A 27,386-nucleotide genomic window follows, 5' to 3' on the forward strand; every position below is an offset into this window, starting at 1 on the left:
ATAAACATCTGTTCTTCCACTTACAAACATTTTAAATATCAGTTCAGTGAAGAACAACTTCCTTTGGCCAGCTGGTGTGACGAACAGGCATTAAAAACTAACAGAAAATATAGAGAAGGGAGATTGCTTTCTCAATAATTTCTTTAAAACTATTTATGGAAAATTGAGAAGAAATGGACCTGACATCCGGGGCAGAGTACACACGGTGCTTGCCAAACCAGAGGAGGTCTATGGGTCCCTCCTTCACTCCTGCAGTGGAGATCAATAGACATTTTTGCCTCATTGTAAAAGGTCATGATTTCAGAAATCTCCCATTAGTCACAGAAGGCTATGTGTAAAACCTTCTGGTAGTTATTAAGAGCCTCCTGTGCCAACAGGGGATTGTTTCTTCATTTCAAGAGTGTCACCCCCACCGTCCCAGAATGCTCCCAGATGATGTAGCTGTAATTTGAATCTGCTTGTCCTGAGGGGATGAACTACACATCCGGGTCTTTAAAAACATACCAACTGCGCTTGTTCACCGAGCTGGTAAACAAGGATCTGGTCTGAAGACTTGGAGGTTTATCTGAACATCTGCTGAGTGTTTACTATGATCAGGAATTGCTTCTGCTCCAGGTAGATCTCTAATTTTGGCAAGTGCCTCCCCGATTCCCCTGCACACATACGGAAACTGTTCCCTCCAGGTGCGTGTCTCCTATGCTGCCTTTGGTCTGACATTGAAGTGGGACTCATTCATCAGGTGACTTGGAGCCTCCACGGTTGTATTCACACTTAACCCTGAATGTCTATGCGGTCTATGCCAGGGGAAGGCTGCAGTGTTACCTTGGGACCACAGAGCTTATGTCTACACCTATGGAAGACAGAAGTGATTTAAGTGGCATTGTGTGTGTGTGTGTGTATCATTCTCTGGCCTTTTAAAACATGTTTGGAACCTCTTGAAGGAAGGCACAGTGTTAAATATTCCTGCTACCTGGATTTTCCTGGGTAAATTTTATGGAATATTTCAAGTTTCAGTAAATCAGAACAATAATAAGTGAGTTTTCCCTTAGGAAAAAAAAAGTACCTACTTGAGAGTCAGTCATAGATATATATAAAAATATATAGATATATTCCTTTTAGGAAAAGAACAGGGTGATTATATTCTAATAAAGCATCTTTCTCCATAATTAGATTTCTCCTTTAAAAGGACTTTGTACAAAATGAACATTAGCCATGACACAATGTAGCCTTACCTGATCCGGAACAGACTTATGTGATCAGATTTCTCTGACAAATGTATTTCATGAGTCAAGAGCATAGATTTACGTGTATAGTGCCTTTTAGTGGCCTCCATTTTAAAGAAGTTTCTGTGTTATATAAAACAAATCTCTGTACCCTCTTAATCCACGCTTCCCATGTTTAGCGCCTTGACATTTTCCGTGGGAGACCGTGGTTGAGAAAGCCATGGTGAGGGACTAACTCTTGAACAAACGTACTTTTCTGAACACATACATTAGTTCTACTATCAACCTCCTACTAAAGCCTAGGGGCAAAAATAGGAAAAAATCCTCATTTCTGTCAGTTACCATTATCTTTGAGATAGTCTTCATGGTATCAAGGACTGAAGTGGTGAAAACACAAAAATGTGCATTGCGTTATTATTATTATTATTATACTTTTTAAAAAAAGATTTATTTATTTGACAGACAGAGATCAAAGTAGGCAGAGAGGCAGGCAGAGAGAGAGAGAGGAGGAAGCAGGCTCCCCGCTGAGCAGAGAACCCGATGTTGGGCTCGATCCCAGGACCCTGGGACCACGACCTGAGCCGAAGGCAGAGGCTTTAACCCACTGAGCCACCCAGGCGCCCCTATTATAATACTTTTTAAAGCAGGATACAACTTGAGTTCTAGAAGGATGCTCATTTGACAAACCCTGGAGGGCCCTTATGCAAAGGCACATGGGTAGTTAGTGACAGCATCAGGCCCACCGCAGGCGTCTTGGGATCTGGAAGTACACGCACGGACTCCTCTCCAGCAGCCTGATCAGCCCCACCACAGGTGAACGCCAGCATTTCTGACAAATCAAAAGTTGAAGAAGTCACTCTTTTCAGTTTTTTTTCTGAAGGCTCAAGAAGGAACGATGGCCAGCCCCCCCAGCCCTCACCCAAAGTTGAGAAAATAGTCTAGCTTTCTGCCAAAGTGTGCCAGAAGAAAAATCCAACGAATGGATATTTTAATTAAGCAGCTTTAAATTACTTTAGGAACTCAAAACTTTACTCAGTATTAAATAAATAGCCAAATGCATTTTCCCAAATATTTTCAATCATGGGGGAAAAAAGTAAGCTATCAATATTTTTGATTTCTAAAGGCCAAATTTAATAAATTAATAAATGCATGCTAGACAAAAACACAAAATTGCAACGGGAACCCAATAATAACATAACAGAAAATGTTCCGCATTGTACTTTTTTATTGGTGGATAATTTACTAAAGTAACAAATCTGAAAACACGGTTTGCTTTTGCTGGAAAGAAAAGACTATGTTAGCGAAGAACTAAGAGAAACCAGAAATGAAGCGTCTGAGAAAAGTCGGCGTATGTTCTAGTCTATGGCAACGCAGCAGCCGGGGGTGGGGGGCCGGTTCATCCATTAGTGTGCGCGTTTACAGAAGCGTCAGAAACCAATGACATAGAACCCAAAAGCGAAGTCACGACAGATCGACTCTGCGAAACATGCTGAATTACAACCACAGACTACCTGGGACGGAGAGGCGGTGCAGGCTTGTTGTCTCCTTTGTGTGGGGTTCCCTTGCCAGAGAGGGGCTAATCATGCAATAGCTTGAGTTTCTCTTAACATGATAAACACCCAGGGGCACTAGAACTGGAGTGCGTGTTCACTGTTTTACAAGGACGGCGGAGCGGTACTACGGAAACAATGGAAAGTTCCTTCATTTTAACCTGGCTATCTGCCCGAACTTCTAACCAAGAAATGATGCAGCTGTAAGAGCCAATTAAATTACTATAAAACATTCCTTCATCTGTAAAACATTTTTTTCCCCTGCGAACTAACGTTTAAAATAAAATGTCTTCATTTTTGATAAGCAGCTCCACCACCAGTCTCTGGTATCGGATATCGTTCAGGGCGGCCATGGCGTCCAGCTCTGGAGATCTCATCAGGGTCGGGCCGAACACAATGCCAAGGTTCTCGGCGTTCATAAGGTTCTCCTTCTCGTGGAGGGTCACTCTGGAAAACAGAAGCACAGGGGTGCGGCTTCACGTAAGCACGGGCATTCTGCAGTGCTCGAGCGCTACAACAAAAACCAGACTCACGGTCAAGGTTCCTGCCCACTTACCAGCTCTTCGGCTACGCTCCTTCTATGTCCCCCTCTTCACCTCAAAGTAAATCATATCAATAAATTAAACTTCTGGTATCACCGAAGCTCCTGGCCAAGCTCACTGCTGGAGTGTGTGGGGTGTTTGCCTGTAGTGGATGGGGGGCTGGGTCATCTCCATTATTCCATCAGCCCTCCTTCCACTTGGCTGCCTGGTTCCCGTGATTTTTACAGAGTATCTGCAGAAGGGGGTGGCGGAGGCACAGACTGGGCTGCGGTCAGGGAGACTGAGGGAGACTGAGGGAGGCTGAGTGTCCGTGTTCGCTCTCCTGCTAGCTAGCAAAGGCCCGGACAAGGGCTGGAGAGCCATTCCTTTGTGTTAGTGCTACGGACTTAATTGCATCCATATATGAAGCAAACTTGAATTTGCAAGTGAATTTGTAAGCATATTAAACACAAGTTTTAGCTCCTACTGCTTTTAAGGAGGGAAACCGTGTAAATGTTAAATGCGCCACCAGTTAAATATTCATTTCTGGGTAGCTCTTGCCGAGAGCATACAAAATAGATGTCAAGTTCTGTCTTTTTTGTTTCTAATTGGCTTTATATTTTGAAATCCTAAAACCACTAAAACTTGATCCCATAATTTAAAACCATTTGCTTCAACTGGTAGAGAGTGAGAGCGACTGAGCAGGTAAACGAAGTTACACCACCATCAATCTACTTAAGACATTAAACCAGAAGTAGCCAGAATATTTTATTTTCTATTCCTCCCTCTACCTCTTATTTTACTCCATTTTTTATAGCGGTTTTCAGTGTGGGAGACATTACGGCAATAATCTAAAATCCTGTCACCCAGGGTGAAGTGCCCGTTTTGGAGCAAGAAGTAAGAAAAGCGAGCCTTCTGGAGAGTTGCTTTGCTCTTTTTTAGGCTAATGCTCCTGCCCGGACAGCTACTGCCTTTCCTCTTTCCGCCAGAACCGGACCTGGGCGCTCTCACATATCTGCACCCACAGACCCGAATGGCCAACGCGGCCACATCCAGCCTGTGCCCGGCACTGGCGCGCAGTTTAGCCTTCCTTCTCTGCCTGCGCGTGTCTGTAGTTACTCCCTCAGTGATCTGTCCTTTCTTACACCTTTGGTCTCATCTCATTCTTAACACTGGGCCGCAGCCCAAGGAGCAACCTCCAGCCCGTGACTTGCCTCTTGAGATGCGCCATGAGGTAGCGCAGGGTCTCGCAGTGGGCGGGGGGCAGCAGCCTCAGGGCCTCGTGCAGTGCTTCTAACTGCTCGTCCGGGTCCATGATTTCTAAAACAGCAAGTCGAACACCAAGGAGAAGAAATTTAACACCTTGTATAAATGCTCCACTGAATTCTGTTCTTGCAGTGATCACCTGGGGCCGGTCCAAAATGCTTTCTTGTAGATCCTCGCCACCTCCCACCCCCAAGCTATGGAAAGTATTTTAAGGTCCAAGTCTCCAGTTTCTGCGAGGCTTGGTTTTGGCGCGGCGATACCATTTACTCAGACTTTGGGGGACAGCCCCCACTTGCTTCACTGAGCGCCTGAGAGGCTGGTCACTGGGGACCTTGGATGCTGGGTAGACCGGCTGGCTGTCACCCCATAGGGTTCAGACACATGTATGCACAGAGTAAAACTGAGACATTCAAAAGAGATCATCTTACAACATTACAGACATACTGAAGGGAGGTTGATTCCTTCCAGGTCTTCTGAACATCCCAGTTCTGCCACGGTAACCCCTGTCAGAGGCCTCGTTGATATTCATGCTATTTTCTTTGTAAACCACGAGAGGTATCATCCAGTATTTACTTCCTTGGTTTTTTTTTTTTTTTTTAATTTTTTTTAAAGGTTTTATTTATTATTTATTTGACAGAGATCACAAGTAGGCAGAGAGGCAGCAGAGAGAGAAGAGGAAGCAGGCTCCCTGCTAAGCAGAGAGCCCGATGTGGGGCTCGATCCCAGGATCCTGGGATCATGACCTGAGCCGAAGGCAGAGGCTTAACCCACAGAGCTACCCAGGCGCCCCTACTTCCTTGGTTTTAATTTACTTTTTGTTATATAAAAAAGTCAAACCTATCCTCAGAGCACAAAAATATTCTACTACGTAGGACAACCGGAGAATGTAATGAGCCAGTGAAGGCAATTCTAAATGTTGGGAGTGACAGCAGGGCCCCTGAAATAAATGCGGCTCTTCCGAAGGTAGAAACTTCAAAGGGAACCATCTTCATTTGGACATTTTCGTTCTGTGTTGGCCAAAACCCCAGCACGTTCCTTTGAGGTCACAGATCGCATTTTGTTCATCAGTTATTTCCATAATCAGAAGCAGCAGACATCTGTGGAATGCCGTGCTCTCAGAGCACCCTAGCACATTCCTGCTTCTCCTCAGATGTCAGGAAGATAGGGGGCCTTTGAATGTCGGGGCGCAGGGCAGGTGCAAGGGGACCTCAAAGTGCTGAGTCTTAATCAGGAGAGCAGCCTTGAAATACTAGAAGGCCATAGCTGACCACAGTGTATCATTCAAGACACAAGACTAAGAATCCTGGTTTTCTAACGTCTAAGACAAACCGACTCCATGGCCACGCATCAGAGTTAGGGTAAAGCTGACATAAAAATGAATGTGAGCTTTCCTAGCATTGGCAGTGCAGATCTGATAAATGTCAGAATAGGAAGAGTGAAGCTTTTTAATTCAAAGAAACTTTAGGAGGGCCCAGGTGGCTAAGTTGGTTAAGCATCTGCCTTCGGCTCAGGTATTGGGATCCAGCCCAGCATCGGGCTCTCTGCTCAGCAGGGAGCCTGTTTCTCCCTCTCCTTCCTGCTCATGCTCTTTCTCACTATCTCTGTATCTCTGTAAAGAAAAAAGAAACTTTAGTCATTAGGATTTCTGCCCAAAGCTTACTCAGGGTTCCTGGTTCGTTTCTCAGTGATACAGGATGTATTTTTTGCCATGATAACTGATACATGGTCTTTGAAACTAAGGGGTCTTTAAAGAATGTCAGTTCATAACAGCAATACTATTTTGGATACTGAAATTTAATTATTTAATTTCTAGAATTAAGAAAACTCCATTTACTATAGAAAACTATTACTTAGTCTTATAATTTTTACCATGAGACTAATTAATTTGAAACTATATTGTTTTGGAAATTGAAAAAAAGAGTAACATAGTTTCCTTGTAATTTTCATATTTAATCTTTGCAGAGAGAATCTGGAGATGGTGTGAAATTAGGAATGGTGTTGGTGGGCTAGCAAGTAAAATTCCCTGCTCACAGAGAGCTGCTTCTCTCTCTCAGAGGGTGACTGACAATCCACAGTGAACATGGCCCTTCCAGTCTGTACTATATTAGAATGAGGCCAGTGCTTCGGAAAAGAACAGCAGGGTAAGAAACACTGCAAGTGCGAGGGGGTATAATTTTAAATGGGGTGGTTGTCATAGACTTCAGTGAGAAAGCAGGTCTTGAGCGAAGACTCTGAGGGCGTGGGGGGATGACCCACATGGAGATCTAGGGGAAGGGCTTCCAGGCAAAGGAGCAGCCGTTTAAGGATGCTGAAGGGTGAGTAGGCCTGTGATGTCTGAGGACACGTGAGAAGCCAGAGGTGGCTGTGCTGGAGTGAGCAAGAGGAGGATGGAAGGAGGTCAAAAAGGAAACACGACACTGTTGTCTCAGGTGCTATAGGCTATTCCAGGGACTGTAGGCTATTCTAGAGAGAAATGGGAAGGTGCTGAACAAGGACATGATGCGACAGATGTTGCTCACAGTATCTCCCCTCTGTCTCCCATGTGGGAGACAGACTATGGAAAGGCCAAAGTAGAAACAGACTATTCTAGTAACTATTACAAAAATCCAGGTGAGGAGGGCGCCTGGACAGTGCAGTTGGTTGAGCATCTGACTCTTGGTTTCAGTTCAGGTCATGATCTCAGGGTCGTGGGACTGAGCCCCACAACGGGTTCCGTGCTCAGCGGGAAGTCTGCTTAAGATTCTCTCCCTCTCCCTCTGCCCCTCCCTCTAGACTAGCATATGCTCTTTTGCTCTCTCTCAAATACATAAATCTTAAAAAAAAAAACAAAAAAAAAACCAGGTGAGGAATGACTCTAGCTTAGACCAGATGGTGGCAGTGATGGTGATGAGAAGTTGCTGGATTCTGGGTATATTTTAAAGGTAGAGTCCATGGGATTCCCTGATAAGGGATGTATGAGAAGGAGAAGAATCAAGAATGAGCTAAGTTTTGGCCATAGGTGACTGGGAGGATGGAGCCTCCATAAAGGTTATGGGTGGAAGAGGTTTCGTGGGAAAGACCAGGGTTCTACTCAAGATGTCTATCAGACCTCCAAATGATCTCGCTGATGCTGGTGAATCTGGAGCTCAGGGTGAGGTCAGACTGGAGAGAGCAATTTGGGGGCATATGATAAACTACATTTGAATATTCTGACATCAAATTGACAGAGACTCTTCCCTGGAATTAATTTTTCTCTATTTTTTTTTCCTACTTAAAGGACTAGTAACCATATTCTTTTTAGAGAACAGAAATCTTCTGTCCTAAGATGACCATGGCATAATTTAAGCAAAGACAAAATGGAATGTATTTAGGGATGAACAACCACCATCAGTTGTTTTGAGTATGTGAAAGGCTTGTATGAAGAAGAGGGGGATGTTAGGACCATTGCCAATGGGAGGGAGTTGAAGGCAGGTGGCTCTCTGCTGTGCACAATAGGGCCTTCTGACCGTTAAGTCTGTCCACTGGCAGCTGTCTGCTGAGAGAAGCGGCGATCTTGCAATTACTGGGTATTTAAAAAAGAATGTGTCATAGAAGGAAGTCTTGTTAACACGACCCTTTAGAAGATCTAAGAACTCTAAGAATCTGTGGTTCTCAATATAAAATTATGCTTACACATTCAACAAGTATTTATTGAGCACCTATTATGTAAGTGAGGGACTCTTGCAGGGGCTGTGGGAAAATAAACATGAGCAAGAGAACTCCTGCTTGTAAAGGGGTCAGTCTAACAAGGAAGGCAAGACATGAAGGCAACTTTTCAGCGTGAAGGAAGGAGGCCATAACAGAGGTCCAAGCGAAGTATGACAGGGAGACGGAGGAGAAAGATGGTTCGGGGGCTGAGCGGAACAGAGGAGAGAAAGAGATGGCATCTGAGGGAGGTCTGGAAGGATGTGGAAATGTGAACATAGGGGCAGGAAATAAGCACCTGAACATGTATCAACATCTAGTTAAAAGTACGTATTTTAAGTAAGTAAGTAAGTATTTTTAAGGTATGTGCTGCCAACTCAAAGAGAGAAATAGAAATTCAAATAGAAGAAGAAAAAAGACTTAGTCAAAGTTAAGGGGTGACTCAGTAGCAGAGTTGAGGGAAAAACTTGCAAGTTCTCATCCCAGACTTCAGGACACTCTAAGTTGTTTGGGTCGAAGAACTCTGGGTTTTATTTCTGAGTTTATCTGACTCAAGGATTACACACTGAATCACATTTTTTCAGATCATCTGGGAGCACAGCTCTTAGAGTCCTTGGCCAGAGAAAGATTTCCACATTCAGTCGCGGCAGCACCGTTGTCGTCATGGTCAGAAGTGCCCAAGTGCGGGCTTACAGAGCATGCCTTCGAGAGGCACCTGTCTTCCAGGCCTTTGCACCTGGTGTGGGGGGTGGGGCAGCAATTTCTTCCCTGGAGGGGAAGGGGAGGCAGTGAGGAAAAAGGTAGTCTAAGACTTCCAGGTGGTTCCAGGGCACTTGCCAAGGGATTTCGAAGACCTTTAAGCCCTTCGATGAGATGCCCTGGCCTCCACCACCTGTGTGTCCCTCTTCATTTCCTGTAGCCACTCCCCTCCAGCTCCCAAGCTGTGCATGTCCGCGGGAGGCTGCCGCAGCAGAGCTCAGATGGTTTTGGCAGGAGAAAGCTTTAATGTGAACTCCGAGTTTCTGTTGGCAAGAAATGCTAATAAATGCCAGAGAAACCCGAGCCTTCAAGAAGAGCCCCCCCCCCCAATTTCCTAGGGGCTGAGTGAGAAAAAGGTTCAAGAGCCCGTGCATCAGGAAGGGTTGGCCAGCCCTGACCCTCTTTGGGAGGACTTCCTGCCCTTCGGTCTTCCTCCCGTAAGTCTTCTGCTGCTCCAGGGAGCCAGGAAGTGGGCTGAGTGGAGAGAGAGGGGCTGGGACATTAGACACATGTGAGTCAGAATGCCAGGGCCTCTGCTCCACCAATAGGACCTCGGACAATTTACTTACACCCTGTAATATCTCCTTCCTAAAATGCTATCCTGGTGGAGCGCCCAGTTGCCTCGGAAGGGCATGCAACTCTCGATCTCAGGGTCATGAGTTTGAGCCCCATGTTGGGTGTAGAGATTACTAAACTAAACTAAAATGAAAAAAAAAAAAAAAGAAAAAAACAACTAAAATGAAATTGTGGCTGTAAAGTGCCTAACATGATTTCTGGTACCTAGTATATGCTGTACAAATCTTAGCTCCTCTTGTCTCCCTTCTGTGCCTGTAAAGATAAGAGAAAGGCTGCATCTATGTGTCCAAAGATGAAAGCGATGCGACTGCTAGAAGAGACGCAGACAAGGACACTATATTCCATAGACAATCAGATCAACAGCAAACACATACAATAAACACTGATATCGTATTTAAGTATTAAGCCATGGTTTTGGTGTCAGGGAAATCACACCTCAGAATAGCTGAACTTATGAGAAGGAATCTACCTTGATTTAGGACGTTTTTATCCTGTGATAGGCTCTGAAGAGCTGTCTGAGGTACAATGGGGGATTCACTGATGGGAGACGGGAGGCCAGTTCCAGATACAAACCCTGAATCCTGACAGATTGTTTGGAAGGTTAACCGAGGCAGCTGAGGTGGGCGTGGGAGGATGAAGGTGAAAACAGTGTGGGAGTGTGGGGGGGCAAAGGCCTTGAACCCCATTAAGGAAGGCTTGGATTTTTCTTCTGCTTCAATGAGGTGGTTGTGTCGCGTTCAGAACCTGGGTCTGAAGAACTGCTTTGTCCCCTGCTAATGGCGTGCCCTTGGCTTTGGCACAGAAGCCAACTTTCAGTTTTACCTCAAAGTGACACTGAGGACAGGAACACTGTCCCCTTGGGCCCTCAGTGTTGTCCTGGGGATCAGGGCAGACCATGGACTGAGTAGCCCTTCGTGATGGAAATGTCAAGCACTGCCCCTGTTCATGGCCATGAGGCTTCTCTGGGCCGGAAACGTCTGGGCCACAAAACGGGAACCCAGAAACTCCCGCAGACAATTTTCATGATCAGCACCAAATCCATCCCAAAATAAGAGGAGTTAAATTCCCATGGAAGAGGGACACCTGGGTGGCTCAGTTGGTTAAGCAGCTGCCTTCGGCTCAGGTCATGATCCCAGCGTCCTGGGATCGAGTCCCACATCGGGCTCCTTGCTCTGCAGGGAGCCTGCTTCCCCCTCTGTCTCTGCCTGCCATTCTGTCTGCCTGTGCTCGCTCGCTCTCCCTCTCTCTCTCTGATAAATAAATAAAAAAATCTTAAAAAAAAAAAAAATTCCCATGGAAGAGACCTAGAGGCTTTCGGGCTCCTAACATAGACATTTGTACAAATCAGTGTAATTCTTCCTGGCTGTTCTCTACACAAGAGCTGGGCTGACCCGCAAGAAATCAGGGCTCCAGGGAACTAACCACAGAAATTCTCAACAAAAGCACTGAAGGGGAAACTAAAAATGAGAACAAAGCAAGTCTGTACTTCACGAAATTTCCAAGTCAAAAAGCAAATCAGTGTTACTAAGAAAGTGATGTTATTATTTAAAGATCAAGACAACATATGGTTTTTAAGAGAGAAAAGAAAATGACAGAAATAGCTTATCTTTTCTAAAAAATGGCAATGCCAACACTTAAAATCTGTTAAAAATTCCCTTCTTTAAAAAAATGTACTGTGAATTACAGGTATGAGTTTTGCACCATAAATACAATTTGGCATACGAGGCTTTGCTTTTTCTCATTTGCATCTCAACTAGAACTTAAAAAAAAAAAACACTTCTTGATCTAAAACCGTGTTCCTTAAAGTATGATCTACGGACCGGTGCCAGTTCACAAACTGTCTGTTAATGGTCTGTCACAGGATAAGGACAGAAATTGAAAGTAAGAATTTAGAAACTTTTATGGGATCTGATCGAGCAACTTTTACGCCTGGCTGAATCTAGTAACAAAATAGTTTGGTCCTATTTTTCAATTTTATTTTTCTAGTTATTCATTTTTACTTTGTGGAAGTGTTGGTCCTTACCTAAGGAATACTGGGTTAAGCCTTACTTTGGAAAATGAGGGTTAGCCCATTACAAAGAAGCTTCTGACGTCAGAAATCATAAATAACCGATGTTAGAGAGAAGATCAAAATCCTTGTGAGTATATTAGCCGTGGAGAAAGGCGAGGGGGAAATACTTAGTACGCATTCAAGAAACTCAGGAAAAACCAGAGAAATGATTACCAGGAGGAGGCAGTCTGTGGGGTCATTCGGAATGTGTGGCTTCATACTTACTGGCGGACTCGATAAACTTCGGGTAGGCGTCGTACGTGATGAGTGGGATTGGGAGATCCCTGAAGTAAAGTTTCAGCGCGCCAGTGATGATGTTGATGTCTTCATACATGTTCACAGAAATATCTGCCTTCTCCCCATCTTGGAAGGAGGTTAAAAAAATAAGAGTAAGTGTCTGAATGCAGAGCACTGTTTTCATAACGTGTTTTTTTGTACAGTCTTTAGAGATTGGCAGTGCGTCAGTTTTTAGTATCAAATTCTGTGTGCTGATGTATATAAATGGTCAATTTTCTGTGGAAAGCGAAATCATTTTTTTTTTTAATTTTCCATTCTGAAGTTACTTATTTTTCCAGGTTTAATGAGGGGGGAGTATAAGAGGACAGAGGTCAACAGCAATATTTGTAAATTCCAGGAATACCTGAGAATTCCTAGGGGAATGAGTGGGATTACTTTCTCTTTCTTTTTTAAATAAACCTAGAGAATGTGAAAAATAACCAGAAAGTCACTCCTAGCTTACAAAACACCACCTCTGACCCCTCCCCCTATCCCCCCCCGGCCCGGGCTCTGACACGTGACCACGACGTTGGGACGCTGTCTAAGCCCTGGAGGTAGGCAGATAGTGAAAAGCAGAAGAGTAAAGTGAAACAAAACTTTAGAGTGTTGAAATAACAAGAAAAGAAGTTATACAATAGAGGAGTATTTCAGAGGACCTGGGCCTTAAGACTCTCGAGGGAAGCTGGCCTTCCTCTACTCCCCTGCGTTTAGTCACTGGTTAAAATACCTGAATTTTCATCTACAAAAGATTCAATTAGTGCCTACTCTGAGCTGACCTTATCCTAGGTTTCTTTTATTCCGTTTGGCTTACAAATGATTTCTGCTGATTAAAAAGCAGCCTGTTCCCTACCCTGATACTAGAACGGCTAAAATCCAGAACCCTGACAATGACTGCTCGGAGGACAAGGAACCACAGAACTGTACATTGCTGCTGGTGGGAACACAAAAGGGTACAGCCACCTGGGGGTAGGCGGTTTCCTACAAAGCTAAACATACTCTCACCATATAATCCAGCGATCACACTCCTGGGTATTTACCCAGAAGAGCTGAAAACTACTTATGTCTACACAAAAATGTGCTCACAAATATTTACAGCCACTCTCATTCATAATTGCCAAAAAACTGCAAGCAATTGAGATGTCCTTCAATAGGCGAATAAACTGATCTATCTAGACAAAGAATGTTATTGAGCAACAGCAAGAAAAGAGCTGTCAAGCCATGAAAAGCAATGGGAGAACTTTAAATGCATACTGCTAAGTAAAGGAAATCGTCGAAAAAGGCTACATACTCTATGATTCCGGCTATATACATTCTGGGAAAGGCTTAACTATGGAGTCAGTAGAAAGAACTGTGGTTGTCAGGGGTGCAAGGGGAGAAGGGGAAGGAAGGACAGGTAAAGCACAGATGATTTTCATGGTAGTGAAAGTTCTATGTGCCACTGTAATGTGGATACATGACATTATGCATTTGTCAAACCCATAGAACTCTGTAACATAAAGAGTGAATTTCGATGTGAGCTACTCACTTTAGTTATTAAGAACGTACCCATGTTGGTTCGCCAATTGTAACAAATGTACTATACTAATGCAAGATGTTAACAATGGGAAACTGGGTTGGGGGGAGCATGAGAGGAGAGGTCATATGGGAAATCTCTGTACTTTCTGTGAAATTTTGTAAGCTAAAGCTACTGTCAACCTAGAACTATAAACCTAACACTACTACTACTTTTTCTTTAAAGAAGCCTCTTTTAAATGCAAAATGCCATGGCGTATCATACATTCACATTCAAGTGTGAATTAGAGCACTGGTATGTGTCTTTCACACTTGGGTTGAAATCACGGGCTGTGGTGGTACAAATCGGGATAGACCACTTTCTGGGAGGAGAAAGCAATGTAGAATGGTTCCCTGGGGAACCCTGGGCAAGTGGGCAGGCGCTAGAGGCCCAAAGATCTGGAAAAGGAGATGGGAGAGGACAAATGGAAGGTAGAAGAACTGCATAGGCAAATATCACCTCTATCAACATTTTTACTCAGGAAAAAAGAAAGAAAACTGGTATTCTCTCTTGCCACATAGTTCCTGTTTCCGCCATCTATTAGTTATTTTTCTATGAGAATCCACATGTCAAATATCCTGTCTCATTATGGGTTACACATCCAATTTTTGGTTTGGAAAATAAAATTACCAACCTTATAGTTCAGTTATATGACAAGTTAAATCAAATCGAATTTAGACATGGATCTGAGAACCCTTCTACCATTCAGCTAATTCTTTCTATAGTAAGATACTGCATTCATTGCATCTTTATCCACTCTCCTTTCACTTCTTACTCTCTTAGCCATAGCACTTTTCAGGGCTTTGACAAGGACAGCCTCAGGGCTTTTGCACAGACTCTTCTCTTGCCAAGGTCTTTACATATTATACAGTCAACCTCTGTTCTTCTCTGGAAAAGCCTCTTCTGATCTCCGGCATCCTCCCCAACCCCAACAAACTAGGTTATATTCCAAAGTTATTAATATTTTCCTTTATGGCATAAATCAAATAAAATCAGTAACAATTCTGTAGTAGGGGCATCTAAGTCATTAGACTGAGTCTCCACTCAGTCAAATATGGTGATGGGATACATGGACGACAGGCGGTTTGATGGGCCAACTCCACCCTGGGAAATCTGAGATCTGTAATGACTTAGATTCTCCCAACCATCCTGCCCTATCTCCTCCACGATTTCTGGTAAATTTAACTGTTCTGTGTATATTTTTATGAATAGGGACGAGTCTCGGGTGCTCAGGTACTGGTAATAGAGTTACATTTTATACAGTTTCTTACTCACTTTGAAATGTAACACTTTAATATACTAATAAAAAGTAAAATTATAAGCTTCTAATTTGGAATAATAATCAACGACTTAGACAAGTAATATAAAGAATAACATAAACTGTGCCTTCTTGGCAGAGGGCATTGTTGTCCTAAGTTAATGAACATGCTGAAGAGCTGAAGAACAAACCTCTGTCAAAAGCCATCTTGACATCTTCAATTAAGTCACTAAATCCTGATACTCGATACAGTCCTTCAGAATTAAGACCTGTAAAAATAAAGCAAGGGAGCTAATTCGTTTCTTTGGAATTATGCCTTTTCTCCAAATTTTAATTTCTTCCCATACTTCAGGCTGGGGAAGTAATGTGCATGAAAGAATGATTAAATACACTTGTTTAGAAACCTCCTCACATTTTCTCCTAAAATAAAACCACTGCACTCACAGTTTTTAAACTCTGACCTACTGTTACCTGAGTATTTGTAATTTGGCTCACCACTTAGTCTAATTAGATCAAATATGTTGAGTCTTAAGGGAAATAATTCATCACCCCAATTATACCATAATTCTTTACATAACCGAAGATTAAGATAACCATATTAATAGGCCCATACCAGTGTTTCCCAAATGGGAAATAAGAATTGGGATGCAGCGCTGTTTTTGGCTTAGGTTAGTTTTAATAGAGCATCTACACCTTTGCTTCTTGGACCTAGAAAAATGTAAAAAGTGAAAAGCAAATTGCTATCTACATGTCAACTTTTATAGACTAGAAGCATCATCATCCATAAAAATATTTAAGTGTATTTCCTGTAACTAGTTCAATGTACCTTAAAATCAAGCTAGTTCATTAGATGCTACATTAACTCATTGCAGGCTTTCAGATCATTGGACATCTGAAATCATTCTCCCCTAAACTTACAGAAGACAACTGGATTATGCAATGAGGCACCCAGAAGGGCATGAGAACTTGCCTTCATGGTGCATTACAACTGCTGAACCACACCGGAAATGCCTCACCTCTAGATTCAATTTCCCTGATGCACATGTCCACCACCATTGGTCGCTTGGTGATACGGGCTTTCACGAGTGTTGTAAGGTCACAACTGTACACCTTCTTGACATGTTTCAAGTCTGGTTTACAGTCATTTGGGACCATCTTGGAACACTGCTTATGAACATTCAAACCACAATCTAAAAGAAAAATGTAGAAAGGAAAAATTCAACAATGTTTTGAGCAGAGTTTTGAGCATTCTGGAGTGTTTATTTTAGCAAAAGACAGTCCGTCCGGCTTCAGTGAGGCTTAAAAGGGGACTAGCTTCCAGCAGTTTCTGCAGAGTGTAAAAACATTCTTCCCATCTTTTCTCTTGGAAAATTTTGGTTTTAAGTCAGCAGATGAAAATTCTAGCTCATGCTTCATTTCTTACTTGCTGTGTGATCTCAGGAGAAATTCAACCCAGATCAAACAAAATCAGCAAGTGTTTAAATGTCTACAAAATGTAATATTATGCCAAACAGGCAACTTAAAATTGTCCATTTCTTCAAAGTGACATAAAAATTATATTTGATGTGGGAAATAGGATTATACTTTAATATATTTGATATGAAGAGGAATTAGATCTCCAAAAGTAAAAATATCCCAGGGTCTTCTTAAAATCATGCCACTTATATTCCTATCTCTTCATAAGCCTTGATATATAGATATATAAAACAATACATTTAGTGGCTAAAAATAGCCATAGTATTATTTACTATTAGCACTGGCTCACTGATACCAAGCACTAGTCCAAGAGCTTTACATTATTTCCGTTAAGCTCAGAAAACTTTATAAAATAGGTACTATTTTTCTTCTCATTTTATAAATCTGATGAAACCGAGCGCATGTTAGTGATTTACCCAAAGTCATGCCCTGAGTTTGCAATGGAACTGAGATTTAAGCCTACAGATGTTTCTAGGGTCCACAATTTTAACACCTATACCATCGTGCCTCTCCTGAAGCTTGTCCTTTGCTTTGTAATTTTACTGAGTTGTAACTTCTAAGATGCCAGAACTCAAACATCTTCTAGTTAATGTCAGGAGATACTTCATTTTCAACAAGAAGAGAGCAATGGAATTTTAGAAGGGACAGAGAAGAATTCAAATATTTTGCTCTATTAGAGTGAAGAGTGATAAACCATCACTGAATAATTTAACTAAAATAAATGTCATCTTTATGCTTCTAAAAACCTAACCCAAAATATGTTTTTCTTAAGGACTTGATGTTGACCCCTTGTAAATCTGATTCAGTGATATCCAGGTCTTAATGAAACAATCTGAAAATCCTACAAGGCCACGGTCACTGCCTGTGGTCACTGGGCAAACTTTAGTTTTGCTTGCTCTTTCAGCAAATGTTGGTGATTATCATTCTAATAATGACTTGGTAAAGCTGCAGTCTAGTTCTATAGGGCGGTAACAATAAACAGAGATGAGGGACATTTGCCAAAATTTATAAATGGAATCATTCTTTCGTTAAATATGTAGACACTGCCAACTTGCAATGCATACGTAAGGCCTATGTGACTCAAAGGGAGGAATTCCACTGTAGCGAGAACCTCCCGTGTGCAAAGACAAGCTAAGTACAGAGGGACACTGGGTCTTTGCATATGTGTGTAAGAGAACAGCACTGGAGAAGGCATGGCCAATGCCAACAATGCCCAATGTTATCATCACTCAAGAATAGCAGCTGCTTCTTTGAAGAACAGAAATGGGCCTCCAGAGCACCGAGCTGGATCTGTATTACCAGAGGACATGGCTCGACAACATTCTGTAATACTTAGACAATGTCCAAGTGATTACATCACCCAGACCCCCAGTTCCTCTTTATATCTCTCTTAGTTACTGGTAAGATTTCTGATTCAATCGTAAGGCAAATCAATGGCAAATGTCCACTTAAAAGACCTTGTTTCCCCTGAATATTTTAATGTTTTCTGTAATTTCTCTGAGTTAGAATTAGCTCTCTCATCTATTAGCTGTGCAATTTTGAGTGCCTTTCCTGTGCCTCAGTTATGTAAAATAGGAATCATAATAGTATTTATTATTATTATCTATCCATTATAGGTTCCTGTGAGACTTTAATATTAATATATGCAATTTCTTAGGCATAGTAGGTTAGAGGTGTTTACCAGGACTATGTTGCTGTCATTATTGAGAAGAATCTTTTGAGAGGCCTTTTCTACGCGGCAGCCCAGGGTCCGTTACATGGCATTGTCCCAATGAGCCTGTGGTCGGAAGCTAAGTGGAATTCTGGGCCAGCTCTGTTCATCCCATGTGAATGGGACAGGACGTGGATGCCTGGGGTTATAGCTGCTTCTTCCTCTTTACTGTTCTAATACATTTCATTTACACAAAAGCGTCTCCAAATAAGTACTTAATTTTTCTTGGCTTTTACCAAATCTGAGGAGTTTTCAGCCACTCATTTTTCAAATATTTTTTCAGCCTCTCTCCTCTTCTGGGACTCCAACAACGCAAATGATAAATCTTTTACTATTCTGCTACAGGTCTCTGAGGCTGAGGTCACTTTTCAAAGTCTATTTTCTTTCTCGTTTGAGTTGGAGAAGTTCTATTGATCTGTATTCAGGTTCACCAGTTCCATCCTCTGTCCCCTCCATTCTGCTATTGAGCCCATCTATCCGGTGAGGTTATTGTTAATGCAATTTTCAGTTATAAAATTTCCATTTATTATTTATTTTTAAAAATTTTTAAGAAGAATTTATTTATTTATTTGACAGACAGAGATCATAAGTAGGCAGAGAATCAGGCAGAGAGAGAGGAAGGGAAGCAGGTTCCCTGCTGAGCAGAGAGCCCGAGCCTGAGAGAGCCTGGGATCATGACCTGAGCTGAAGGCAGAGGCTTTAACACACCCAGGCGCCCCTCCATTTACTTTTTGTCTTCATTTTCTATTTCTTATATTTCATTTGTCTCCAGAGTGCTTATAATTGCTGCTGGAGCATCATCGTGGTGGCCGTCTTCCTGGTCCGATCATTCTAGTGCCTGGGTCGTTTCGGTATTGGCATCTGTTGGTTCTTTTTTCATCTGAGTTGAGATTTTCCTGCTTCTCAGTATGAAGTGTAATTTTGAACTGAAGCCTGGGTATTTTTGAGTGTTACAAGACGACTCTGGTTCCTACCGAACATTTCTCTTTTAGCAGAGAGTTAACCTGTTGAGATTCAGAATGCGTGTCCTGGCTTCCTTTTGTAGGCCAAGGTTCAAATACCCACGTAGTTTGCAAAGCCTTTGTACCATTACTGCAGTGCTATTTTGCCCACCCTACTTGTACGGTACCCAAAGAGCAGGGCTGTATCCCACATTCTGGGGAGGGAGACGCCCACATCCTAGTTACTGCAGGGTGGGGATGGAAGCCAGGGTTTGCCCAGAAGCCTGGTTGAGAAGGAATGCCGTGTCATGTGGAACCACAGGGTACACGTGGAAGACAGGTTAATGTCCTGTCTCAGCTGCCTCATCACTGCAGGTCAGGGTGAAGACAGGGCTCCACCCACAGACTTGGGCTGAGAAGGTGCTGCTCCTACTGCGTGGTGGGACAGAAGTCCAGATGTCACCCACAGGCTCAGCCAGGAGGGGTTACCGCTTCCTTCCTGCCAGGCAGTGATGAAATACTGGGCAAGGTGCACCCTGGAGACTGCAGGGCAGGGCGAAAGCGGGTTCTGCCCGTAGACTACTGCGGGCGGCTGCCGCACTGTGCCTAGTTCCCGATGCTCGCCTGGAGGACGGCAGGAAGGGCGGAAAGGGTTCGGCTGGCTACCCTTTCCCAGGGCTTTGGCTAGGAAGAGAAGGCTTTTCTTTGGATCATCTTTGGTCTATGCTAATTGGCACTGCTGGGTTGTCGCTTCTCCCGTGCCCAGGCTGGGGATACACGGGAGGGAGGAAAAAAGCCAATCCCAACCACCAGGCAACTTGCTGCGGGGTTCCTGGGGTTGGCCTGCCCGCTTTTCTCCACTTTCAGAGTCTTCTCATAGCTGATGTATAGGTTTTGCACAGGGTCTTTTGTTATTAAAATTGTGAGGAATAAAATGAAACCTATTTATTCATCTCGTCCAGAACTGGAAGAACTCGTCCATAGTATTTAAATGTATAAAAGTCAGCAAAGCTTCATAATTTCATATTAATGTTGATGTGCCTCATACTTGAAGTGGGTACAAAGAAGCAACAGATCCAGTTGGAAAGGGCTTTTGGTAACAGCCTATCCCAGTGCCTTTACCTTATAGAGGCAATAAAGCTCCAAGAGTCCAAATGACTCGTTCCTGACAGAAAGTGGCAGAACTGCAATATAGCCTTGGCCTCTGGATTCCCAGCCTGTGCTCTTCCCACCGAGCGACGCCTGCTGCCCTTCACTAGCCGCTTATCACACACCCAAGAGTTACAGTTTCCAGCCCCGAAGATGAATTTGCTAGTTTCAACCTCTTACTCGGTAACGGTTATTGTACCCATTGTTTGTTCTATATACTTGAGTTTAAAAGAGACATTGTTATATTTTACTATTATATATATATATATATATATATAAATGATTTGGCAAGGACTTTTTTATCAGTGTACTTTTATTTAAGTTTTTATTTTAATTCCAGTTAAGATACAGTGTCATATGAGTTCCAGGTGTACAATATAGTGATTCAGCATTTCCATACATGACTCTGGGTTCATCACAAGTGTCCTCCCTAATCCCCATCACCTACTTCACCCATCTCTCCACCCACTTCCCCTCTGGTGACCATTGGTTTATTCTTTATTGTTAACAATCTGTTTTCTTGGTTTGTCTCTCTCTCTTTTCCCCCTTTGCTCATTTATTTCCTAAATTACACATATGAGTGAAATCATTGGCAAGGGCTTTTTTTTTTTTTTTTTTTTTAAAGATTTTATTCTGTTGACACACAGAGCATCATCAGTAAGAGAAGGAGGCAGAGACAGAGGGAGAGGGAGAAGCAGGCTCACCACTGAGCAGGGAGCCCAACACACAGGGCTTGGTCCCAGGATCCTGGGGATCACTACCCGAGCCAAAGGCAGACGCTTAATCAACTGGGCCACCCAGGCGCCCCTGGCAAGGACTTTTAAAAAGCAGTGATAGAAGCTACCCATTATATTCTTGTTTTGTCCTGTTCTTTCCCTAGGTATAAATTCCATATGGAAAACCACTACAAAGCAAACCAGTAAAATTTTGACACATTATCAAAACATGTGAATAGTGATCTGATGTTAATGCTAACTTTTTTCCATTCAATAACTGGAGTCATCTATCACTTTAAACATTAGACTCCTAGATTATTTGTGACTCAGTGACAAGTGGGTAGAGTGGTGACTGAGCTCAGATTTAGGGATTAAGGAAGAGGAAAATGTTTTCTAAACTGATCTATTTCTTCCATTTGAATAAGAATAAACTATGGGTGGAGCCCAGGTGGCTCAGTGGGTTAAAGCCTCTGCCTTCAGCTCAGTTCATGATCCCAGGGTCCTGGGATTGAGCCCCACATCACTGGGATCTCTGCTCAGCAGGGAGCCTGCTCCCCCCACCCCTTTCTGCCTACTTGTGATCTCGGTCTGTCAAATAAATAAATAAAATCTTTAAAAAAATATTTAAAAAAACCTATGGGACAACATATTCTACTCGAGTTTAGAAATAAATTTCAAAAGCCAAATTTTTGTCAGGATTAGCTATGAAGTCCTTCAGATGAACAAAGGATAGGGCAAAGTCATGAAAATAAAGCATCTTTATACCCTTAAGTTCACGGTGCAATATACCAGCTCTGAGCTCGTTCTGAAAATCGCTCCTGCAGGAACTAGCCATACATCATATTTCAGTTTGCCATTAAGACTTTATTTGGTTTTCATCCTTATTTATTAAAGTCATATAACTCCTCTATCGTTCCATTTCTCTCAAGGAAGCTCTACACTGTAAACAACAACAAAAGTCCATAAAAGATCATTTCATTTGTTGCATCTCTTGGTTAGTAGGTTATTTTTATGCTACAATGAAACACATCCCCCTCCTAATCCTTCAAGTTAATAAGCATGGACTAAACCATATGAAAGGAAAAATGAAAAAACTCAACTCACATTTTATTCTGTCCTTTATTAAAGTTTCTATTACTTAGACACTAACTCTAAGCTATTCTCAGATTTCAGAATTCCTGGGGTTTGATTTCTCTAAAAAATGGATGTTTCATATCTAGAAAGCACAAAAATCTATCTTTTGAAAAAAAATAGCTGATATTATTCACATTATATTGCTAGGATTAAAAGGTAATGTTAATGCATGTTTTGAAAGGAAAGATAATTGTTCATTCTTTGAGTGTTCATATTTTATTCATTTTTTAAAAAGATTTTTTGTAAAGTACTCTCTATACCCCGTGTGAGGCTTGGACTCACAACTCCGAGATCAAGAGTCACACGCTCTAGCCAGGTGCCCCATGTGTGTTCATATTTTAAATAATTGCAAATCAAATTTTTATTCTAAAATGTGTCTCTTAGATATCCCCCTCCTTGAATCTCCATCCAGTGAAAATGGGAATAGCCCAATTCTCAAATGTATCAGACGTCATTACTTTCATAAGCAAAATTATAAAGAATAATTTATTCTTTGGATATTTGTGAAAATACTGCTACATGAAACTTCTAAACAAGTCTAATCAACTTCTCACTGGTAATTTATAAGGACAAACATATGGGCATCTGGGTGGCTCAGTTGGTTAAGCGTGTGGCTCTTGGTTTTGGTTCAGATCATGATCTCGGTAGTGAGAGCGAGCCCTCTGTGGAGCTCTGTGCTCAGCACCCAGTCCGCTTGAGACTCTCTTTCCATCTCCTTCCCTCTCTGCCCACCCCCATGCACGCGCGCTCTCTCTCTCTCTCTCAAATAAATGGATACGATTTTTAAAAAAAATAAAAAGACAAACATAACTTTTTAGGTCCAGTCAATCAAAGCAGTAATTAAAATAAATTACTTCCACTTCTTTTCTTCAACCTAAAAGCTAAGTCCTTGTATACTTAAAGCAATGAATACATTTTATTACTAGGAAAGAACTCCCATTCCCTGTTGTGGCGTGTGTGTGTGTGTGTGTGTGTGTGTGTGTGTGTGTGATGACAGCAATGTGAATGACACACTGGAAAAACAGAGTCGCTTGAATAAATAACCAATACTAAGTTGATGTGTGATTTACAATTATTATCTGGCTTAATTCTCAGATTATTATGGCCAGGCTGAGGTGAAACAACTCAGGAACGCTGGTGGAATCATGGTCTTTTTGATGGGAGGGGTGTTTGGCAAGCTCAGTGATTATATAACAACAGATTATATTAACTTATAAGTTAAGTCCCTTCCATAGAGAAAGGAAACATGGTTTGGGGAAACCATGTTTTTTTTGTCCGAACGAGGATCCTTTGAACTCTGCTATTACAAACTACCTGTTGTGCTCATAAATATTTCAGTCTCCGCTCCCAAGCTGCTGTTCCATGCTCCCTTGCCCCGTCCTTGTAGTCTTTCAAGCAAGCTAGAGGGAGGGAGACGTTGGTAGATGAAGAGGATGTTTGGTGCCTGCTCTGGGATCTCAAGGGCAGGCGTAGGAAAGGCCGTGTCTACACTGCCTGGCCCTCCACTGCCCTCTTCAGCTGCAGCCTGCCTCTTAGCCAGCCTAGAGCGTGTGGGTCGGAAGGGACAGCTTGCCTCTCACTAGCTGGATTCAGTCCGATTCTGGTGGTAACTCTGCCAGCCTGGTGCCTGGAACACCACCCGACAATTCACATGATGTTTAACAAAAAAAAAAAAAAAAAAAAAAAAAACCAGAGGGGGTGGGGAGATACAAAACTGATGCTTTTGGCCCATGCTCCCTGAAAAATTCCTGACACGCTCTCTTCTGCCTTGGTGGATTTAAAAAAAAAAGACACCAGAACAAAGCAAGCTGTCTTAGGATCAAAAGCAGATAAATACATCTCTTTTCGGATAGGCAGTTAGCCTGCCCTCTTCCTTCGGAAGTAATTTCTTAAATGTTCAGTGGCTAGTGTATTAGTTTCCCATTGCTGCTATAACAAATTATCACGAACTCAGTGGATTACATCGTTAGAGTTCATGTCCTAGTTCTGGGGGTCAGATGCCCCAAGGCCACAAGTTTCCCTAGGTGGAGATCAAGGTGTTAGCAGGCCTGTGCTCCTTCTGGAGGCTCTGGGGAGGCAGTGTTTCTAGGCTTCCTTTTCCAGCTTCTAGAGGCTGCCCACATTCCTTAGCTCCTGGCCCACTTCCTCCCTCTGCAAAACCAAGGGCCTAGCATCTTCTCCCTTTTCTGATGTCTGCTTCTGTCCCATTTTTCAGACTCTGCCTCTTTGTTGTAGGGACCCCGTGACTGTGATTATCCTGGGCCCACCCCAACAATGGAAGGTCATCTCCCCATTTCAAGACCTTAGCTTGAATCAGTCCCTTTTGCCATTAAAGGTAACATACTCACAGGTTCCAGGGATTAGAGAGTGGACCTCTTTAGGGAGACTTTGTTTAACCTATCATAATTCTCTCTCTTTATATTCTTAATTCTTTGCATTCTGTTTTAAAGTGGATGGCTCAAAGGTCAGGATCAGCCACTTCAGATCTAAGAATTCGTTGTCATAGAAAACAGAACGAATTCAAATGCCAACCTTCACATTTAAAAAAAGGAGTTGACTTGTTCTTATACATTAATATGGTTCAAATCACAGAGAACAGAATGCTTTCACGGACAAGGCATAAAAATGAAAATTCTCCTCAAGGCTTTTCTTTCAATTCCTACACAATTGTGGAGACTATTAAAGCGGGTAGCTGTAGGAGGGGGCAAATCACTTTCTCTTTCCTTTTCCTTCCTATTATTACTGTCATAAAGGTTCCAAAGCATTTCTTTCAAACATGATTTGGGATTGTAGCATATTGTCAAGGGTTATGCATACAAGAACCTATTCTCTGCTAACATAGCAAACTCAGAATTCTTATGTAGATGGGCTTCATATTTCAAAACTTAAGTGATATACATCATTACTCCAGTAAAATAGAAGCCTTTAAATCAGTGATAGTCACAAAGCGTTCAAGAAACTGTTGCAAGTTCTTGGCTGGTCTGGCTGTGTCAAAGTTTCTAAATTTATATCTAATCCCTAATGCTGACTGAGACCAACATTCCTTAAGCAGATGATTTGTGCTCAGGAACAAGCACTCCCACACTGTAGATGGTCTTAACATCACTGGAGGTTCCAATGTGTTCCCCTCCAGTTCAAAGGCTTACCCACAGCCTGCCTAATCTCATCCTGACTGGTAACCACCAGTCGGAAGGCTGACAAGATTATCCTCATTTATTCTCTGGGCAGAGACTCGCATTGGGGTTGTCATCCCTCTAGGATGATGGACGAGTCAGACTGGATCTGAGCCGAGACTCTATAAGATATCTCTGCGTGGTTCAAAGTCAACATGAGGGGAATTTTTATCCCTGTGTGTGACAGGGAGGTCCTTGAATGGACTTGGCTAATGATGTATGCCTGGAACCTTACCATGCCTTAGTGACGCTAAGGGAATAATAACTGAAAGGACTTGGAACATTAATATGCATTGCATATTTTACCTTGCTATTAGAAAAATGCAGTTTAGAAGTAAGAAAAATCAGACCCTAGAGATTTCTGCACATAATGGGCAATAAAAATATTCCACTAAAAATCATGCCACAGAGTTGGGGGGCGGGTTGGTGGTGGTTCAGACAGTTGAGTGTCTGACTCTTGATTTCAGCTCAGGTCATGGCCTCAGGGTCCTAAGTTCGAGCCCTGCATCAGGCTCTGCACTTGGTGGGTGGAGAGTCTACTTGAGATTCTCTCTCCCTCTACCTGCCCTCCCCTCCCAAAAATCAATAAAATCTTAAGAAAAAAAATTATGCTGCAGGAGACTTCCAGGGAAGATGGCAGAGTAGGAGGCTCCTAGTACACTTAACTGCGATGAGCACATTGGAAGGTGCAGAACTGCTGAATCACTGTATTGTACACCTGAAACTAATATAGCACGTGTATGCTACTTCTACTGGAATTAAAATTTTTACAAGATCATGCCACTAAAGAAAGATGGGTTTTTAGTGATAAATTTGATAGAATTATTACAATTACCATTTTTAAATACTTTTAGTATACAGTTTTAAGTGCTAAGCTTCATGCTAAAAGATATGTAACAATGTATTTTTTACTTTTACAATTTAAATAGCAGAAAGAAATGTCTATGACCAAACACTATAATTTAAACCATTATTTCTAAGCCTATGTCAGAATTTAGAGTAGTTTGAATAAATGGTCAATTCTTGGTATAGTTGTTTTATACAAAGGAATTTCACATGATGTGAATAACTTATTTTCATAAGGCATTTCAATGTATCCCAGAGTTGCTTATTTCTTTATGAGTAAACCTTGAAAGTTTCTTCAAAATGTATATCTAAAACTACTGTGGTCATATTTTATAGAAAGGATTTGGCATATTCAAGATTTCAAAATGTCACAAACAAAATATTACTGACTAAGTGGTTTTTCAGAATTTGGTAACCATCTTTGAAGATAAATTCACAGATTTTTAAACTTCAGTTTGATTTTGCAAAAAAAATATAGCAAGGACAATCCAGCTTAACAAGTTATCTTTAAAATTCAGTTTCCAAGGCAACAATCATAGGTCCCTGTACACTGCTTAAAAAAATCATTTTTATAAATTTAGTTACTGTAATATCAAAGGCAAGAGTTAAATATAACTGCCTTACTTTTATCTCCTTTTATCAGACTTTCTGAACAGGCCAACTTCTCTCTTTTGAATGGACTAATACTGGATCCCTAGTCTGCTGCCCCCTAAGTACAGAAGGTTAAGGGCAGACAAACTGAGTTTCCAAAGTGGATGTCTGCAAGTCTAGACTACGGCCTGTGTGTTAAGAGCGAACCGGGATCCAGCCCACTGTATGTGCATAATAGCAAATCTCCTTATAACTTATTCCTTCTAACTTCGTAACTCAATAAATCAAAAAGGGAAGGGCTCTTACCTGCACATTTCACTCCCTGAGCAATGAGACCCCACATGAAGTTGGCACAGTATTCACACCAGTGTGGCCCTCTGAACGTATGGACCTGAAAAAGAGCAGTGAGTGACAGAGTGGCCAGCGGGGAAAACACACGGACGAAGAGATGGTTTTCTGTCAAAGTGCGGAAATATAAACCACAGTACCGAAGAGGTGTGGTATGGCTGCATTTAGGGAAACTTTAGCTGAGTGGAACCGACAAGCAGTTAAAATTTCTTTCAGAGCTCGATTTCCTCTTTGTTTTAGAAATGGTGATACATCAAACCATTATTCTGTGATTCACTTTGCAAAACAATTTCTACAGTGGTTTTCCAGCTGGTTCCCTCCAGCCGTAAGCCTCATCTCTGAGTTACACAAAGGAGAAGGAGCGATGCAGGGTATGTCTGAGTCCTGTCAGGATTTTGTCAGGTGACCTACCTTCTGTGACCACAGATGGTGAAGGTGATACTTAGTGAGACTGGTCACAACTGAAGCAGCAAAAATGGCCAATTTCTGTTCAAAACCATTTGATACTTACGTTAGTTAAGGGAATGAATATATTTTAGAAACTGCAGAAGGGAGAGTTAAACAGAAACCCTACTTGAGTGTAGTAATTACGCCTCATTTCATATGA

At 42.2% G+C, this 27,386-nt stretch overlaps 1 protein-coding gene across 6 annotated transcripts in view; it reads right to left on the bottom strand.

Moving 5' to 3' along the window:
- Positions 1-2,434: 2,434 nt before the first annotated feature.
- Positions 2,435-27,386, bottom strand: part of LOC111142360 (chimerin 1) — a 154,879-nt gene continuing 129,927 nt past the window's right edge. For 2 of the 6 annotated variants that reach the window (XM_022495390.1, XM_022495401.1), the window contains 6 exons: positions 26,738-26,822; positions 15,711-15,884; positions 14,886-14,963; positions 11,834-11,971; positions 4,509-4,614; positions 2,435-3,220 (listed from right to left, as the gene is read on the bottom strand). In XM_022495390.1, the coding sequence (XP_022351098.1) occupies positions 3,049-3,220; positions 4,509-4,614; positions 11,834-11,971; positions 14,886-14,963; positions 15,711-15,884; positions 26,738-26,822 (753 nt within the window). In that variant the 3' untranslated portion in view covers positions 2,435-3,048. The remainder of the gene's footprint in view (positions 3,221-4,508; positions 4,615-11,833; positions 11,972-14,885; positions 14,964-15,710; positions 15,885-26,737; positions 26,823-27,386) is intronic. The other 4 variants (XM_022495410.1, XM_022495394.1, XM_022495430.1 and 1 more) reach the window with 4 other exon arrangements.

Source organism: Enhydra lutris, unplaced genomic scaffold (genome assembly GCF_002288905.1).
Source record: "Enhydra lutris kenyoni isolate GAN:26980312 unplaced genomic scaffold, ASM228890v2 scaffoldscaffold1, whole genome shotgun sequence".
Taxonomy (NCBI): Eukaryota; Metazoa; Chordata; class Mammalia; order Carnivora; family Mustelidae; genus Enhydra; species Enhydra lutris.